Source organism: Panthera uncia, chromosome D4 (genome assembly GCF_023721935.1).
Source record: "Panthera uncia isolate 11264 chromosome D4, Puncia_PCG_1.0, whole genome shotgun sequence".
NCBI classification, from domain to species: domain Eukaryota; kingdom Metazoa; phylum Chordata; class Mammalia; order Carnivora; family Felidae; genus Panthera; species Panthera uncia.
This window is the reverse complement of record NC_064807.1, coordinates 11250622-11270064: the sequence shown is the minus strand read 5'-3', so window position 1 is coordinate 11270064 and position 19443 is coordinate 11250622. Positions and strand designations below refer to the sequence as shown.

Sequence of the window (19443 nt, the reverse complement as noted above, 5' to 3'; positions counted from 1 at the left end):
CGTGGGAAATAAGTCTATTACATATTGCAACAAAGTATTAGCACTGTTTGGTAGTTATTTGTAAGTGCGTGGACCCTACAAAGAGCAGCTTAAGGATTTGCCCATCCTTCTTTGTAACACCAGCTTCTAGCACAGTGCCAGCTACGTTGTAGGTATTCATCAGACATTATTGTAAAATGAATGATTAAGTCACCTCTACTATTCCTTCTCTGAAGACCTATAAATTTGGTGACCACATTTTATAACCCTAATACTTAAAAATATAACTTCAGGGGCGCCTGGGTGGCTTGGTCGGTTAAGCGTCCGACTTCGGCTCAGGTCATGATCTCACGGTCTGTGAGTTCGAGCCCTGCATCGGGCTCTGTGCTGACAGCTCAGAGCCTGGAGCCTGTTTCAGATTCTGTGTCTCCCTCTCTCTCTGCTCCTCCCCTGTTCATGCTCTGTCTCTCTCTGTCTCAAAAATAAATGTTAAAAAAAAAATTAAAAAAAAATAAAAATATAACTTCATAAAATAGTTAGGGAGGGAGCCAAAACATAAGAGACTCCTAAAAACTGAGAACAAACTGAGGGTTTATGGGGGGTGGGAGGGTGGGGTGGGTGGGTGATGGGCATTGAGGAGGGCACCTGTTGGGATGAGCACTGGGTGTCGTATGGAAACCAATTTGACAATAAATTTCATAATAAAAAAAAGAATCATATCAAAAAATACATAACTTCATGAAGGAATTTTGTCATTTGTCATCTCTAAGTGCATGAAACAGAACTATACTAGTTTCAATGTCAAGATTTCTGAGATGTTTCAATGGGCCGTTGGAGGTAATATGTGGTATCTTGGATAACTTAGAAAATTAGGATCTAAAGTTGCCAGAACTATGAAAGATGGAAACAGTGGTGGCCGTAAGTGTGTGGGGTAGATACCTATTTAACACTGGCCTCCTTCACCAACCACCACCCACTCCCTATGTTTCAGTCTTTCTTCTGGGGAAATGACAGAAGCATAACAACCCACCTACTGGTGACCTTACTAGCCCCAAATTACGGATCATTCTAGTGTAGGAGATAAAAAGCAACATTTTCCTGACGACGCTGCCATAACTCTCTAGTCTGGATCAAATGAGAAAAAGGCTGTTGCAGATTCATGAAAAAAAAAAATCTGCAACACTTATTTTCTGAGAACTACACTTTTTTTCCTTTTCCAGTCACACACATAAGCTCCAAACATGACTGTTAATAAATCATTCAAAAATGACTTGGAAAAAAAAGTTTCTAGAGTGGACAAAACTTAATGGAAATGAACATGTCAGCTAATTTACATGGGCAAGTCCAAGAAAGTTCTAGGGTCGTTACATTTCAAGAGTTGTTCAGACGGACATCAAAACGCTGTAACTGAGAGAAAACTGGAGACATTCTAAAGGGCCAAAGAGAGTTGGTTAACTACAACATGGGACAGCCACAGATGATAAAATGATGCTGTGGCATATTTAAAACATTAACTGTATATTACATGAGAAATAGCAGAGTTTATGGGGCTGAGTATACAGTATGATGCCATTTGGGGGCGAAAATTACATACGCATTTTCAATCACAGAAAAGTGCAGAATAATCCACATGGGAGTATACACAGGGGCGTCTCAGTGAAGTGTACTTTTTTTTGCTTGTTGGAATTTTCTGAAGTTTGTAAAAGGAACCTATATTGCTTTATCGTTAGAAAGTAGGTGTGTGCGTGTATTTTAGCCTATGTGGATACTTGCCTTTAGTCTTCTTTCACAGTATTGAAATACATGGCTTAAAAAAGTTTACTTAAGGGGCGCCTGGGTGGCGCAGTCGGTTAAGCGTCCGACTTCAGCCAGGTCACGATCTCGCGGTCCGTGAGTTCGAGCCCCGCATCAGGCTCTGGGCTGATGGCTCGGAGCCTGGAGCCTGTTTCCGATTCTGTGTCTCCCTCTCTCTCTGCCCCTCCCCCGTTCATGCTCTGTCTCTCTCTGTCCCAAAAATAAATTAAAAACGTTGAAAAAAAAAATTTTAAAAAAAAGTTTACTTAAAAGTCATCTAAGCTCCCCGTCTAATTATACAGAATTTCATAGACTGTGTCAAAGTTAAAGCACATTTCTTTATTCTAGGCTGTGAAATGTCAAGAAGGAAGAAACTCAGCATTTTCATGAGTGTTTGGAAAACTAGAAGGAAAGCTTATCGACTTCATGTACCATAAAATTTGTAACATCACTCCCGAAGACTGTGCACCGTATGGATTTTAGTCTAGAAGATTTCCAAAAGCCTGAAGCACTCACCGGTATGCAATAATCAAATACATTATGACACGCATATCTCAGTTTTCCATGAGCACACATGCCCGGTTTCCCAAGCACCAACGACCACCAATAATAAACACTTACTGAGTTCTTCCTAAGGATAAGCATTGGTATGAGGAAAGATACATAAGCCAGTGTCCCTTTCTTCCGGGAAATGTGCCATCAAGATAGGGGATTATTTCATATATGATACATACTCTTCAGGCTGCCACTCATTCAAGCTACCAGTTTCCAGGTAAATAGTTTTACATGCCTTATAATCCCTCTAATCCTTACTACTTTTGAGCTAGGGGCTATTCCCCTTTAACAGGTGAGCAGACTAAGAGGCACAGAGATTAAGCAGTTTGCGGAAAATCACAGAGCTGGGAAGTGGGAAGGCTAGGTCTGGAATGCAGTTCTACCAGTCTGCAGAAACTGTGCTGTGGAACCATTACTTTAGGACCCCCCACCCCCCACCCCCAAACACAGGCTGAAAACGACAAAGAGCCCCAGGCAGTAGGCAGTACGGTGATTCGGAGGAAACCCACACTACTGAGAGAAGCAGAGGCGGCCCCACGGAATGAGCAGTACTTGACTGGAGTCTCCAAAGACAGAAATGCAGTATCAGGACAGAGCGGACCCCAGAGCAGGCACTGTTCCGTCCCGGGTACAAATAAGGCTTGGACGTCCCTGAGTCCTCTTTTATGAAGGATCGGGACACGCCGCCCAACCCACAAGAACGAATTTGACAGTATTTTATACTTAGAATGAGGTCTGAGCCATTCCACGTGAGGAAGGCATTCTTTCTTCCTTATCATTACTGGCGCTGTCCTCTCCCACCGTTCGGCAAGAATTTTGAAAAGGAGTAAGAAAAAAAAAATCGGTCCCTGAATAAAATCTAAGAGGACAATGAACTACTTAAAAATAAATAAATAAATAACAGCACTCACTGAAGAGGAAAATGTCTCTGGGTTAAGAAACTGGGCCAAACTCACAGAAGTAATTGTGTCACGGGTGTGGAACTCAATTTCAGTTTATAAGTGGAAAAAAGCCATCAAAAATAGACGACAAGGGAATAAAACGAAATCTGACGAATTCATGAAGGAAGCCAATCAGTTAAGCCTTTAGCTTTTGCAGTTTAGTCATGTTTGGGGTCAAAACATTTGCAGATTTTTCCCCCCTCACAATAATGCAAAACAAACAAACAAGTCAAGAAATTGTGACTTGGCCTTGTTTTCTTCCCCCCAGACTATAATCATATATAGGTAAAGACACTTCCTGGGAAACACTTAAAAACAGTTTCCCAATAAGAAAGAGAGGAAGGATGACCCTTACTTTGGCTCGTCTTTATCCTCAAGGATCCGATCTCTTTCTTGAGCCATGTGGTTCACTCCAATTTGGCTCCCGCTACTCTGATGGGGCTTCTACACCACCACTCCAAGGCAAGGACTCTTTGGGAGGCCGCCCGTAATATACATGTTACCAAATCGGCACTCAGCCATCAGTCCTCCTCGTCAGATCAGCTGCGATGGGCGTCCCAGACAGCTCCATCACCTTTCACACTTTTCTTCACCCAAGTTTCCAGGACACCATACTGTCTTTGCTTTCCTACCTCCCTGGTTGCTCCTTCTCATTCCTCTTCCTGACCTCTTAACGTTACAGAGTGCTCCAAGGTTCATTTCTTACTCTTCTATTCTTGGCATATGGTCATGTGACTGACCCTTGCGTTGGTGGCACAGTGGTGAGCAGAGCTGCCTTCCATGTGACTGACCCTTAGGGATCTCAAGGGTGTTCTTGATTTTAAGTACCTTCCACAGGCAGAGGACTCCCAAGTGTGTATTTCCAACACAGCCCCCTCTCATGAACTGCAGACTCAGATATCTCACTGCTCACCTGATATCTCCACTTGAATGTCTAAAAAGGATCATGTGCCTAACATCCAAAATGGAGGTACTGATGCCCCCCACGTCCAAACCCAGCCAAAAAAAATAAAATCTGACTGCACTCATAGATTTCCACATCTCAGGCAATGATGGCTGCTCTATTCCCCCAGTTCCTCAGGCCCCAAACCTTGGAATTATCATGTGACCATCTCAAATCTGGTGGCTCTACCTTCAAAATATAGAGTTTAACCACTTCTCCCCACCTCCAATGCGACCACCTTCAACCAAGCCATCACTATCTCTTATTGGACTGTCAGAAAGCCTCCTGACAGGTGCCCCTGCTTCTACGCCTGCCTCTCAGAGCCTACTGTCAACCCAGCAAGTGTGGTCCTTTTATGTGGATCCTGAGAAACTTAACAGAAGACAATGGGGGAGGGGAAGGAAAAAAAATAGTTAGGGAGGGAGCCAAACCATAAGAGACTCTTAAACTCTGAGAATAAACTGAGGATTGATGGGGGGTGGGAGGGAGGGGAGGGTGGGTGATGGACATTGAGGAAGGCACCTGTTGGGATGAGCCCTGTTTCCAATATGGAAACAAATTTGACAATAAATTTCATACTTAAAAAAAAAAAACAACTTAGGACAGATCATGTCAATTGTATGCACCAAGTTCCACAACGGCTCTCCATCTCTCATAATCAAAGCCAATGTTTTTCCACGGTGCACGAGACCCTACATCACATACATTTGCAACAATCCCTCCTCCTGTGCACCTCTCTAAGCCCCTCCGACTATCCTGCCCTTCAGTAACTCTTCTCCAGCCGCCCTGACCTCCGTACTGCTCCTCACTCTATATATTATGTACTTACTATGTTTGCGGTCACCTTTCCCTCTATCCTGTTAGAATGTAAACAGAACATGTGCTCTACAGGGGCCTGAGTCTCTGTTTCGTCCACTGATGTATTCTAAGAGGCTAGCCAGTGTGAAGCACGTGATAGATGCTCAAGTCAGAAGCGCTCAAAAAGTGAATTTCTAGTCTCTTAGCAAACTATAAAGAGTTCAGCCACACGGCCGGATTCCTTAAAAATAGTCTGTACCGTTCGTTCATCCATTTATCCATCCAATAATCATCCATTCAATGTAAGTTTCAGCAACAATAATGTGCTCTGCACAGGTAGTAAGGACAAAAATAAAAGGCTGAGGCTTTGTTTATGCACATGGCAGAGAGACAAGAAACCACACAAATACGAGGCAACCTGTTAATGACTTTACAGAAGGAAACACCAGGTAGAAAAGGATCAGAGAAGAAAGCCATCTCACCGACCAGGGCTGGAGAGGCGGGGGCCATCAGGGAAGGCTTTCCGGAACATGTACCTCTTGGACTAAGTTTTGAAGGGGTTAATGAAAGAAGGTTGGTACAGACTGTGGAAGAAGAAGGGAGTAAGAGCCACTTTCAGCAGAGGACACAGCTTGCCACAACACAGGCAGCAGATGGGAACGCGAAGCCCCGGGGGGCCTCAGGCAAGCTCAGTGTAGCTAGAGTCCTGGAATTCAGGGGATACATGGAGGTGGGGAGGTCTTCTTACACTCCCGCTGCATAATTTGATTTAATCCTGTAGTTGGAGGGTAGCATTTCATGCTGCATTTCAGAAATACCTTGTAGCAAGCAGTGTGGTAAAATGGGGCCTTGAAGAAGACTATATAGATAGGTATAGAATTTTAATTCAGAGTTAGAAACCCAGTAGAAATTGGCACGGTGAAGCGCAGCAAGAAGTGTAATTTTTTTTTTTTTTAACGTTTATTTTTAAGAGAGAGACAGAGCGTGAGCGGGGGAAGGGCCGAGAGAGGGGGAGACACAGAATCCGAAGCAGGCTCCGGGTTCCGAGCTGTCAGCACAGAGCCCGATGTGGGGCTCGAACCCACGAACCGTGAGATCATGACCTGAGCCAAAGTTGGACGCGTAACCGACCGAGCCACCCAGGAGCCCCAAGAACTGTAATTCTTGACTCAAAGAAACTTGACAAGGATCATTCTTATTATTAGCATTTACTGTTGTTTTTTTTTTCCCCCAGAAGACTCAAAAGAAGAGAACATTCAAGAAAGACGCTCGAAAAAATTCATAAACCAGATCCTGATTCAACTCCAAATCCCCAAAGGAGTGGAGCAAAGACTCAACAAAGGTCCATGAAGAAAACCACCGTGAAGGTCGCTCTCCAGTCAACAAGGAGCTCTCAAGAGTCCAAGAGAACTTGAGAGCTCACGTGCCAACTTGGCTCACATGCCAACAGAAATACCCGACCCACCCACCACCTTTCACTCGCACTCCCTCCCAAACATCCCGTTTTCCCATTCGGAAGATACCAACGCTCAATGGCCGCCTGGCATTCTAGAATTCCCGTAATCCTCCCAGCACTCCAACAGCAAAACTGTTCCTTCTCCCTAAAGCGAGGGGGAGGGACCGCCCGAATCACAGGAACGGTTACCTCAACCAACCACTCTACTTTCAGAAGGCATAAAAGATCTTCCTCAATTGTCTTCTTTCACAACATGCCTTTGTGAGCCAAGCCCTAGATGTTAGTTTGGCTTGGAAGACCATTGGAGGCAACTGGAAACAACCCAGAACATCCCTGGCACTGATACAGAGCCGAACTTTCGTAGGTCCACAAACGCAATGAGGTTCTCTGTTTTCTGGTTTCAGTCCTAGGTTTTTTGTTAAGGAGGGATTTTCCATCTCCCTAAGTACTTCTTGCAGACGTCCATAAAAGAGAACTTGATTTCAGGCACAGAGAGGTTACTTCTCTTGTAGGGTAGCACTTGGAAATAGGAGGGGGAAACGAGAGGCAATCTAAAATGGGAAGAAAGCTAAATATGGCTCCGGGCACACAGATCAAGGGTCATCAAGTAGGTCAGGTGTGTGTGTTTCCGAACACGTGAATGTGCGCATGTGTGTGTACGTTAGGCTGGACATACACAAAACTTGAGTATTTGATGTTATCTGTCTATATTCTCCGTTACAAAATTATCTTCACAATCAAGCTATAGGACTAAAAGTCACTTCTGAAGTGTTTTCAGAGATTTGCTGAATTTCTGGGACACCCAAGTGGCTTGGTGGGTGGAGCATTCAACTCCAGCTCGGGCCATGAACTCACTGCTCCTGAGTTCGAGCCCCACATCGGGCTCTGTGCTGGCAGCTCAGAGCCTGGAGCCTGCTTCGGATTCTGTCTCTCCCTCTTTTTCTGCCCCTCCCCCGATCATGCTTTGTCTCTCTCTCAAAAATAAATAAATGTTAAAAAAATTCAAAATGTCTAACGTAGGGACATGTCACCATGAAACGTGAAGTCTAAGCACAAATTTGAAAATGTATTGAAAGGCAAGTTTTCCTTTTGGGGTCCTTTCATTCAGCACTGATTTTCTATGAGGTGAAGCTAAAAAAAATAATAAAGTTTCTCAGTGATTGCTCAATTATTCTGAATTTAAATGTCTGCCCTCTGGGGAGAATTCTTGTAGAGAAAGAAGGCAAGCTTGTTATTAGGCAATAAAAGGTTTTGGATCCTCCTCTGAATCCTGCTTACTTTTCCTCTAAAAAAAGATACATTTTCCCCCATTCAGTAGGTTGCCTCCTCATTTTGTTGACAGCTTCCTTTGCTGTGCAGAAAGCTTTTTATTTTGGTATGGTCCTGACAGTTTATTTTTGCTTTTGTTTCTCTTGCCTGAGGAGACACATAAAAATGTTCCTATGGCCGATGTCAAAGAGATCACTGCCTATGGGGCCTTCTGGCAGTTTTGTGGTTTGCAAATGATGTATCTGGTGAGGGTTAATATCCAAAATAAATAAAGAACTCATACAATGCGACACCAAAATAACATACAATCGGATTTAAAAATGGGCAAAGGACCTGAATAGATATCTTCCCCCAGCTGACATAGAGATGGCCAACAGACACGTGAAAAGATGCTCAACATCACTAATTATCAGGGAAGAGTAAACCAACACCATGAGGAGGTATCACCTCAACAGAATGGCTCCACTCAAAAAGACAAGAAATAATGTCGATGAGGATGTGGAGAAAAAGGAACCCATGAGCGCTGTTGCTGGGAATGCAAACTGGTGCAGTCACTGTGGAAAACAGTATGGAAGTTCCTCAAAAATCTTAAATGAGAATTATAATCCAGGGTTTCCCCTACTGTGTAGCTACCCCAAGAAAACAAAAACACTAATTCAAAAGAATATACGTACCCCCGTGTTTATTGCCGCATTATTTACAAAAGTCAAGAGGTGGAAACAACTCAAGTATCCGTCGACAGAAGAACGGGTGAGGGCGACGTGGTGTGCACAATGGAATATTACTCCGCCATAAAAATGAAGGCGATCTTGCATTTGCAACAACATGGATGGACCTAGAGGGTGTAAGACTAAGTGAAATAAGCCAGAGACAAATAACATATGATTTCGCTCCTGTGTGTTATTTAAGAAAGAAAACACACAAAGAAACCAACACAAAAACCAGACTCTTAAATACAAAGAACAAACTGGTGGCTCCCAGGAAGGCGGTGGGTGGGGGATGGGTGAAACAGGTAAAAGGGATTAAGATCACGCTAATCTCGAAGAGCACTAATATATAGAATGGTTGAATCATTATATTGTATCCCTGAAACTACTATAGCACTGTGTGTTAATTATATTTCAATTTACAAAAGGAAAAAATACACATTTCTAACCTACAGGGCTAATTTGGGGGGCGGGGCATCAAAATGGTCTTGTTTTTGTTGACCTAGGAATGATAATCTAAGGACAACCAAGGATACTGTATAAATCAAATATAACAAAGCATATATATATATATATATATATATATATATATGAGAGAGCGTATATACAAATATGTGTGTGTGTGTTTAAGGAAACAGTCTAAAATTTATTTTGGTTTGGGGTTTCCTATTTCAAATAGCAAATCAGTTAAGAAATATGTAAATCCTAATTTCTTTCTATACTAATTTACTTTTAACTATTACTAAAGAAAACAATTCTGAGCGTCCTCTATGATAACAACGTCTAAAGCCATCATTTTACATCAACACATCATTTGATTCAACATACAAGGGACAGCACTAGCCAGCTGGAAACGTGCTTTATCTCAAGTAAGGAAAAATTCTGCACATAAGAAAAAAACAACAACAAAAAAAAACACCTAAATTCAAAAGGAAAAAAAAAAAAAGGAATATAGGCTTGAGAAAATGTACTTGTTTTTCTCATCTCATGTATGAAACATACATACAAAGCACTGGAAATAGTGTCTAGGGGCTCAATTTAGCATTCAATAAATGAGTGCTAATTCTTATTAATTATCGTTACAGGCAATGGCTCATGTTAGCAGGCCATCTTCCATTTTCCCACTGAGGAAGGAAAGCCGTACCGAAGGGATCACAATCTTGCAAAAATCTTCGCTGTAAAGGATGCTAGCCCTATTTCCCAGGGGTGGGCAATACACTGAAAAAACTGCTCAAGATTTCTCAAATCCAGAAGCAAGAGAAGGTAATTACAGAGGATCAGTGTTTCTGATCCGTCAAGGAAGGGCTATCGCCTAAAAAAGAGAGATAAGGCTTGTTCTGCCTTTTCCAGAGCCACGGCCTTGAATTGAACGGTGAAAGTTAAAAAGGAACATGGTGGTTACGAGAAAGACTCTCCAACGTGGAAAACACTCAGCTCATAAAAGGATGGGATGCCCTGAATAGAGAGCATACTGTTACCGGTGTGAATGCAGGAGTTTCACCAGGCAAGGGTGATCAAGAAAAGCTTCCTTGGCACATCCTCTCTAGATGACAATCAAGACAACCACCATAACCACGGGGATAATGACAGCTGACACTTCTAAAGAAACTGCCCAGCACTGCTCCACTTTAGATACACGGACCCGTTTAATCCTCACCACCGCCACTGGGCTCCACAGCCTGTGCTCTTAACCTCGACTATACGCTGCCTACCCCCCACATTTAGAAACCTGAGCGCTAACCTCTCTTCCTCATTTGTAAAACGAGGATAACAGCATTTATCTCAGATGATAGTGATAAGGAGTAAATGAAATAGATTTGTTTAGTACCTAGAATAGTGCCTGCCACATAGCAAGTACCTTATATACAATTTTGTGTGTGTGTGTAGATATATATATACACACACATATATATATATTTATGTGTGTGTGTGACATATATATTTATATGTGTGTATATATATATATATATATATATATATATGTATATATGTCATTTCAGCTTTTAAGAAAATTTTCTACTTGGATGCCAAGTTAGGGGAGGAATAAAGAACCGGCCTGGCTACAGTGAGCAATGTGACTTAAATGGTTTATTTATTTATTTTTGTAAGTGCAACTCAAGCCTTGCTGATTTAGGATCGATTCTCTAACAAAACAAAACGAGCCGTGAAAAATACGGGCAAAGCTGAAGCGAGAGTTATGCAGTGAGGTCCGATTCTCTGTGTGCACTGCCATGGCTGATCGTAAGCAAGGCCGTGAAGAGAGGGGCCTCATCCATCACCCACTGCTGACTTCTCTTACCATCCTCAAGGCCCCAGCCAGCAATTCAGCTACACTTTTAGCAGAAGCTTTAATTGCTTCAAACACTGGACTCAACCCAGATCTACTTAACCAATGCCCAAACCTAGGTCAATCCAACCCATTTCTTTTGCACCTGCCATCCAACTGCAACCAGCCATCCAATGTGGCCTCATAAACCTTCCTCTTGACCTTAAGTCACTGCTTTATGGAATTTCACAGAGGCAACATTAAATCTTTCCTTTGCTCAAGCTTCTGAATCTACTCCCGCCCGCCCCTGAATATCCTAGACTACCTGATAATTGGAAAAAAAGAAGCAATCAGATACAAGTTCTTTCTACTTTTCAGATACCTTCTTCCCCACCCATAAACTTCTGCAAGAGCAAATCAATTCGGCAGGTACTGGTATCTTTGCCTAGCCTTTCTGCTCTTCTTTCTGCCTTCAGACCTCCTTTCTCAGGCCAACCCCTTCTTCTATTTGCTGAGGCTACTCAGGAAATAGAAGTTACATCTTCCTTGGTTTGTTGTTCTGGCAACTATTCCCGTCTCCCACCTCTCTCTTGGATCTTCAAACGTTTCCTACTCCTCTATAAACATGGCTATACAAAAAAAAAAAAAAAAAAAAAAAATCCCTAATTCTGTTTCCCTTATAAGCCTTGACACTTTCCCCCACCTTACTGCCAAATATCTAAGAGTGGTCTCTTGCTGTAGGAGTGTGACCTGTTGACCTAACGTAATAAACGTGAATCACTGGGACACAACGTGATACAGATTATTCTTGATTATAAGCAATCTTTTAAGTATGTTTATAGGTTGGGACACCCAACATCTACGTATTTGGTGACCGTTCATTATTTTTTCCATTTTCATTGTTTTTCACAAATATAATAAAGGGAACTATACCATAGACGTTTCTTACATAAGACTGAACTTTAACTAAATGTTGATAGGTGCTTTGGGACTTGGAGCACAAAGTTTATAGCACAGCAATACTAATACCTTAAACATGTTTCTTTGAAGGATAATTCTTACATGAGCTAAGTCCTCACATTTTACAAAGTGATGACTAACGTTACGAACAAGAATGTGATAATGTAAATGGTCTCTATAAACTCTTACAGCTACATCTGATTTAAAATTTACCAACCATATAGAAAAATAAGCTTAGAGAAATAAAGGTTTCCCTATACTTTCAGAAAAAACGATCTGGCAAAAGGACCATAAAATAGCAGAGAAGATGCTGTCTTTAACAAGAAAGCAGGCCAGTGAGAATGGGGTACAGAAAACAAGGGGACAGAGCACCAAGGGTCAGATCCCTTAGGGCCTCCTGGGCCAGAATCAATACAATTTGGTACACCAGGAAGCAAATGAAAAGCTTTAAGCTAGGGGATGGAAGGATCACATGTGCAATTTTAAAAGGATTACTGTAGTTGCTTGCTGTATGGAGAACGAATGGATAGCCAACCAGAGTGAGTGGTGCAGGGACAAGTGGGAATTAGGAGGCTACTTTGGAAGTCTAAGAGGAAAATGATGGAAGCCTAGGTCAGGGTGGCAGTTTAGAAAAAGACAAGGTGACAGATTCTGGAAGAGAAAATCAGTTAAGACTTGGTGAAGACAGGAGGAAAGAAAGGAAAAGAGATGTCAATGACATGTTGGTTTCCTGAATTTATATACAGATATACGTGGAAATGAGGAGTAAAACACCTTATACAATATATACTGAATTAACAGAAATTACCTAGGGGAAGGGAAGATGAATTTTACATAGTAAACGGCAGACTTTCATTTTTTTACTCCACAGATAACTGCATTGTTTAAATATTTTTATAATCAGCAGGTATACATTCTTTCATAGTTAAAATTAACAGGCAATAAAAAGAACCAAAGCATTTGCCTGGCTGAAAAGGATAGGAATGGCATTTTAAAGAGAAGGAACAATCCATCCAAAGGCACGAACACATGAAAGTACATGGCATATTTAAGGGCCATCAAGTAGTCTAGTGTTTGCAGAGTGAGAAGGATGTGTATTGGGATAGGATAAGCAGAGTTGTACAGTGGTTTTCCAGGATGGCCAGTTCATGAAGGACCTTATTACATGCCAGGCTAGAGAAAGCATTCCCTAAACTGTGGGAAATGGGGAAGCAAAGGAAGTTTTCAAGCAGGAAGGTGAAAACAAAGCAAGTTTTCTACTTGACAAAGATCACTTCGGAGGCCGTGTGGAGACTGGGTCAAAAGGAGGGTGAGAAAATGGGTGAGGAGACCACCTTAGGCTGGAACATAAACTCAATCAGAGGCAAAAGAAATAGAGAAGAGGAGAGGCTGGAGATGCATTTCAGTAGACAGAACTTAAGTGATTAAGCTGGATGTGACAGGAAAAAGGGAAAGTCAAAAATGCTTCTCATGGTTTCTAGTTTAGAAAATCAGAGAGTGAGGACATCAATTTAGGTAATTCAAGAACAGGTTCAATGAGAAGATGATAAATTCTGTTTTGGAGATGCTGAGGTTAAAGTACCTCTGGAAGCAGGTTAAGGTACCCAACAGGAAGTTGGATATATAGGTTTGAATTTGAGGAACAAGATCAAGACTGAAGCATGTGAACTATTACCCAGAACAGAGAATTTTAAGCCTATATAAACAATCTTACCCTTGACATAATTTCACTGAATTCTTAAGGCAACTTTCAAAAGTTGACCAGTTCCATTTATTCTCATAGCTGTAAAAATTCCACACAATCGTTAAAAGTCTCTGTAAGCAGTTAACTTAAAGAAAGTCGGAGCTTTTTGTATTGGTCTCTCTTTTATTTTTTCCCCTTCCCCTTTTGCTGCCATTCTTTCTATCTATCCAGTAAAGGAAGATATAGGAAGTATAATATAGAAACGTTTGTTATTAAATATTTCCGTATTTTGTCTTAGTTGTAACAAGGCAAGGAAAAGAACATTTCAGAACTCTACCTAAACGAAACCTAAGTTAAGCAATGATTTACCTACGTGACTCTCCACTGATTTTTCTCTTGCACATCACTGACCCTGAATCAGTCGGCAATCCCAAGGCAGTCGACTCCAGCTACAGCTTTAACTAGAGGTTCCTGACATGACCCCACAGTTCTGTGGTTGCTCACTGTCAGAAATCCAAGTTACACTGTACCTCTGTCTAACCGATGATGCCCTAGTTCGTTGGGAGGTGGGGGGGAAGGACCTGTTGGCAAGGAAACAGCTGCTTCCCTCCCGAGCCAGGGAAAACCCGGAAGGTGACAGATGGGCAGGACAGAAAGGTGGCCAAAAGTTGCTCTGGCTCCTTGGTGGCAAGGATTTTCACTGAGGCACAACTGGATATTTTAAAGCGTGTCAATCAATGAGAGACTTTTATCTGCCTGGGGGCCCTGGTGAAGTCCAACAGAGCTTCCCACGTTTTCTATGTTTGAAAAACTTTTAAGTTTGCAGTGGTACAAAGAACCTGGTCTCAGCCTATGTACAGTGGGCTGAGACTGCAAGGCACTGGCCCGTGTCACTTCAGGATTATACCCGAGAGAATGCACTTTCTGGTCTAAAAAAAAAAAAAAAAATTTTTTTTTTTTAACTTTTCTGTAGCGACATTTGCATGACTAATTAGAATTTCCATTAAAATTTCATTAGAAAATGCTTTTCTTAAATGTTTACTATTTTATAATTTTAAAAGACTTGTTGCAAGCTTTTATATTTTGCTCATCATTCCCCCTCCCAGCCACTTATGTACCCAGAAAATTAAATATGCAAGGACTCCTGGGTAAAAGAGACAACCACTGGGTTGATGTGTTATAACTAACATTCTTTTTAAAAAACTGCTGTAAATACGTAAGTTATTCTTCAAATAGAAATCGGCAATCACTGAAAAGTAATATTAAAAATTAGTGTGGGCATGAAATATGGAATTCTAAAACATCAGTTTACTATGCTGATTAATTCAACATTTATATTTGCATCAGAACTTAATAATCCCATAAATAAATAGAGCTCTCAATTATTTTAAAAAATCAAGGGATAACATATGTATTTAAACATATTAGCAGCATAAAGACGTATGCTTCAACACACTTATTGGGAAAACGTCTGAAAATATTACTACACTGAATTCAAGGGCATCCCGCAGGAACCTGACATAAAAGTTCTCTAGAATAACAACATTTCAGGAAATTCCAAAAAAAGGAAAAGGGTCAGATAGGAAAGAGCCTCAAATTAATTGACAAAGTTCAGTGCTTGCTCCAACTTGATTTTTCTCTCCATTGCAAAAAAAACACACCCCGAGTCTCAGATGGGTGGGTGAATCACTTAGATGAAAGTTCATCTACTGGAATAAATGGAGAGGCCGCTTGGGCAGGCGACACAGGAGAGTCGGTGGTAGTGCTGACTTTCGCTGGTGAGTTACAAGAAGATCCGGCACTGCTACTGTTTCCATCAAGGGTATCGGAAGATACACACACACCGGGATCTGACAGCTGTGCAACGTCAGAAGAAAGCATGTTGGTGATGCCCTGGAAAAATCTCTTTGGCTGATACTCAGTTTCCATTTCACATTTTCTTTTCAATGGTCCAAGAACGCTTGGTCTAATGCAGTTGATGGGACTCTGGCTTCTCCGGGTGGTAAATCGAGTCGTTGGGCTGGGAATAGGACTTGGAGGCAATCCATTGCTACTCACAAAACTTTGCAAGGATGGTGAGAAACACTGCTTCCCGATCCCCCGGGTGGGTGACGGTGCTGGTGACACCGGAATGAAATCGATGCGCTTCGGGGAGGCGGACTTCTCCACATCGTTGTCACTCAGGCTGAAACTTTCCTCCCAGGAGTGGCTTATCTGCATTGCGTTCTGCACCTCGCGCTCGTGGACCGTCTCTCGGTTGATCAAGTCCATGCCTTCCTCCTGTTTGATCTGGTGCAGGCGGCTGCTGTGCATGCGGACGGGGGAGGCCGGCAGCAGCAGGCCGTGGCGGTTCGGGAACGTTGTGCTGTTCCGCCTGGCGCTCGGCGCCTCGGCCTGGAACACCGGCGAAGTGTCACTGAGGCCGTGGATCAGGGGGGCGCTGTTAGACCTCCTGAGGCCCCCGCCGGCGCTAGTGCCGCCGCCCTCCGCCGGGCTCCCGCCAGTACCCGGAGGCAGCTCCAGGTCTAGCTCCATCTTCTCCTGAGCCATGTCGGGGGCAGGGAGGCGGGGGCGGCGCTCAGAGACCTAGGACTCCCATTCCCCGCAGTCCAGGGCCAGGGCCGTCGCCGCCGCTGCCGCCGCAAATCTGTCAGCGGGCTCGTTCTTTTGCGCATGCGTGCCCTTTCGCGCAGGCGCGGTGAGATTCCTCTCCCCGCGGCGCCGGCTTAATGCGTAACAGCCTCAGCGCAGCCCTAGGGGGAGGGGCGAGGACCGGCCGGGCGACTATTCAGTACGTTTCTTCCGCAATTAGCTATTGAGCTGCGAGCTCGCGGCTACGCGTGTTTACAAGGCTACCGTATTCCAGAGTGTGCGCTTATAAAACCAGAGCACTGAAAGAGACGTCGTGGATGACAGGGGGCTGCATGAGGGGGAGTGGAGCTTGGCCTCACCAGGGAGGGCTTCCCCGAGGAAGGGACAATATCCTGAGTTCCGAAGGAGACAACATGGGTGCTGGGTAGTGAACCCGTCCAGGAAGCCGTACCAGCTTGGTGGCAGGCGGGAACCAGGAGGGGAGGGAGGGAGCGTGGGCTGCGGTGGAGACCGAGGGCCGGCCTCACAGGACGTAGCGGACCAGGGCGGATTCTGGCCTTTATCCCGAGAACAATGGAAAACTTCGGTTTTCAAATTTCAAGCAAGGGTACGGCAACGACTGCAAAGCTCGCCGGCTGCTGTCTGCAGTCCGGATGGCTGGGAGATTAGAACCTACAGGAAAAAGACCGGAGGGGAGGCAGTCCTCTAGGCCACAGAAGATGGTATTTGCAGTAAGGTGTTAGTGTGAGAGAGGAGATGGAGAGAATGGTAAATTGGAGAGCCATTTAGGTCAGGGGAAGAAACCAATGTGTCGTTACACTGTTTCACGGTCCTATTTCTAGCACACGCATGTGTGCCCAGTAATCTTCATTCAGTAGGAGAGATTAAACGAAGGGAAAGTTTTCACACTGGAAAACTACAAACACAATCCTTCGCTTAATATGAACTGTGATAGCTCCTTAAAAATGGGTTTATACTTACTCCTTCATGTATTTTTATTTTGCATTCTTACTATGTACGAAGCACTGCTAGGAAAAAGGCCCTACTATGAAGGCGTTTCATTTCTACCGAAGACAGAGAGAGATAAATAAGCTATTTTCAGATAGTGGTAAACCTCAGGAAAACACAGGATGGTGTGATAAGGCACTAGCGGGAGGGGGGCAATTAGAGCGGAGATCTAAATCCAAGAAACAAGTTGCGTCCACATCTGGGGGATGAATATTCTAAGCACAGAAAGCAGCAAAGCCCAAGGCAGACGTGAGTTTGGGGAGCTGGCAGGAAAAGAGAAAACGGCAGCTGAAGCACAAGAGGGAGAGTGGTGGGAGGACATACAAGAGTTTGGATCTCATCCTAAGTACAATGAAAAGCCACCGGGGACTTTAAAGCAGAAGAGTGCTATTATCTGGTTGAGGTTTTAAATATCGCTTTGGCTCAGTGGGAATGAGGCTGAAAGGGGGCAAGAGTGGAAGCAGAAAGGCAGCGGAGGGATGGAACCAAGATCCGTTTTGGAAGTAGAACCAAAAGGATAGGCAGATAGATTAGATGTAGATGATGAAAGCAACAGACAATTCAAAGGCAACCCACAGGTTTCTTACACTGATAGATGGTAGTATCATTCATTTACAGAGATAAGGAGGGAGTGTGTTTCAAAAAGTGGAAATTAAGAGTTCCGTTTTGGTCGATTTGAATTGCAGGTGGCTATCAGATATCCATGTGGCTATCTGAACTGAAAGGAAGCTTAGAGATTTTTGTTCATCCTTCTCTTTCTGCGGCTGAAGAATGTAAGGTCCAGAGAGGCTAAGTGACATACTAGCCATCACACAGCTTATTTCGTAATGGGAACCAGTACTAGAATCCAGGGCTTCTGGTTCCTAGTCCATGCCTCTTTCTCCACTGTATGTCAAAATGCTTTTATTTTGAGTTCCCTATAACATACAGGTCCTAATGATACAATAATGTTGGCTATTCATGCCTGTAATTGTATAGAAACTGACTTAAGCTTCCCAAGTGTCAGACACTATTCAGACTGCTTCACATGTAGCCCCTTGCTTAGTCCTCACCACAACCCTAGCAAGGAGGTATTATTGTCCTCATTTTGCAAGGGTAATCGAGATGCAGAAATTAAGCAACATCCCCAGGATGACAGTACACAGAAGCATCTGGCTTTTCTGGCTCCAGAGCTGGGGTACCACACTGACTCCTCCAAGTGCAGTGATGTTTTAGGACTGAGACAAGCCACTTCCAATTGTGAGCTCTGTGAAGACAACAGGACCCAAGACAGGGTAACAGAGTGAAGATGTTCTCATACAGAAGTGACAGCATGATAATAAAAATGGTGAATTTGCTCTACATGAAATACACGGAGAAGAACCGTAATGGGGGCAAAGTCGGAAACGGAAGTCATGGGGAGAGAACCGGGGCTCTGAATGTCAGGCAAAAGGGCCCATATTTAACCTGTGAGGCAAAAGGAAACCACGAAAGGTTTCTGGCAAGAGGCAAGACAATGAGACCTACGCTTTGGGCCCTGCCAGGCAGCTCAAGGATGGAGCCAGCTGGAAGGATGGAAGCGGAAAGAATCCACTCCTCGGACCTGCCGGGCACTCTCAACAGTCCACAGTCCCCCGTAATCCTCACTGCGATCCTACCAATTAGACACTGTTATGCTCATTCTGTAGAGGGACAACTGAGGTTCAAAAATTGCAAAATGCCCAAGAGGTACGTGGAAGAACCAGGATGGCCCAATCTGAATCAAGATGCCGCTTCAAACCCTGCATTGTTTTTGCTACCCTTTCCACGGAGTGGACAAGGGGAATCTGACGGCCAGCTGTGAGATGAAAAGGAGGGTCTAAACTCAAGTTGGGAATGGGAGAAACAGGATATGGGTTTGAAAGACAGGTGAAAAGGAGGGTCTAAACTCAAGTTGGGAATGGCAGAAACAGGATATGGGTTTGAAAGATACGCAGGTAACAACAGTATCTGACCCCCTGTGTTTGTAGACTATGGAGAGAGACGTCACAGGTGACAAGTTTGAGCGTGAGTGGCTCAAAGAATGGTACAACATTAAATAAAAACAGGAGAGACGAGAGGAAGACCTTTCAGAAGGACACTGCTATTGGATAAATAGAAAAAAGCATTAACGACAGAACTTCCCAAGAGCCACGGCATATTGCTAATTTGCGTATTATTAAAGTATTCCTAACGTGGCTCAAATGTGCCAACACTGTGTTCATCCTTATCTGGACAAGTACAATAATCTTTACCAGTAAAGCAAAGAGATGGTGGTAAATGCACAAAATCGACCACCTGTGCCCTTTGGTTCCTGCCTGAATACACTTACCAGCTATCTTTACTCATTTCTTTGTTCCCATCCCTGTCTCTATAGTCCATTCTCCAACCAGTGTTCAAGGTAATCCTCAAGGGAAGACTTGAAGAGAACCCTTCAGTGAGTTCTCATTCAGAGAAAAAGCCAATGTCCTTACAACGGTCTGTAGAACTCTAT

General features: G+C 43.4%; 2 protein-coding genes across 14 annotated transcripts in view; both read right to left on the bottom strand.

Annotated features, from left to right (window-relative positions):
* The window catches only part of PIP5K1B (phosphatidylinositol-4-phosphate 5-kinase type 1 beta), a 315659-nt gene that overhangs the window by 219165 nt on the left and 77051 nt on the right, over positions 1 to 19443 (bottom strand). For 3 of the 13 annotated variants that reach the window (XM_049633363.1, XM_049633382.1, XM_049633249.1), the window contains exon 2: positions 8410 to 8585. The exons of 8 other annotated variants lie outside the window; for them this stretch is intronic. Coding sequence is in view for 3 of the 5 variants with exons in the window: in XM_049633249.1 (XP_049489206.1) it covers positions 8410 to 8585 (176 nt within the window). In the remaining 2 variants the exon portion in view is untranslated. Of the gene's footprint in view, positions 1 to 8409; positions 8952 to 19443 lie in introns of those variants that run through there. 2 more of the 13 variants (XM_049633255.1, XM_049633241.1) reach the window with 2 other exon arrangements.
* PABIR1 (PP2A Aalpha (PPP2R1A) and B55A (PPP2R2A) interacting phosphatase regulator 1) lies at positions 10571 to 16132 on the bottom strand. The gene has a single exon (XM_049633523.1). It carries the CDS (start codon positions 15900 to 15902, stop codon positions 15039 to 15041), a length of 864 nt encoding a protein of 287 aa, XP_049489480.1. The 5' UTR covers positions 15903 to 16132; the 3' UTR covers positions 10571 to 15038.

Bases quoted from the DNA above. Each gene is read 5' to 3' on its own strand.
- PABIR1 (XM_049633523.1), bottom strand. From the start codon at position 15,902: ATGGCTCAGGAGAAGATGGAGCTAGACCTGGAGCTGCCTCCGGGTACT.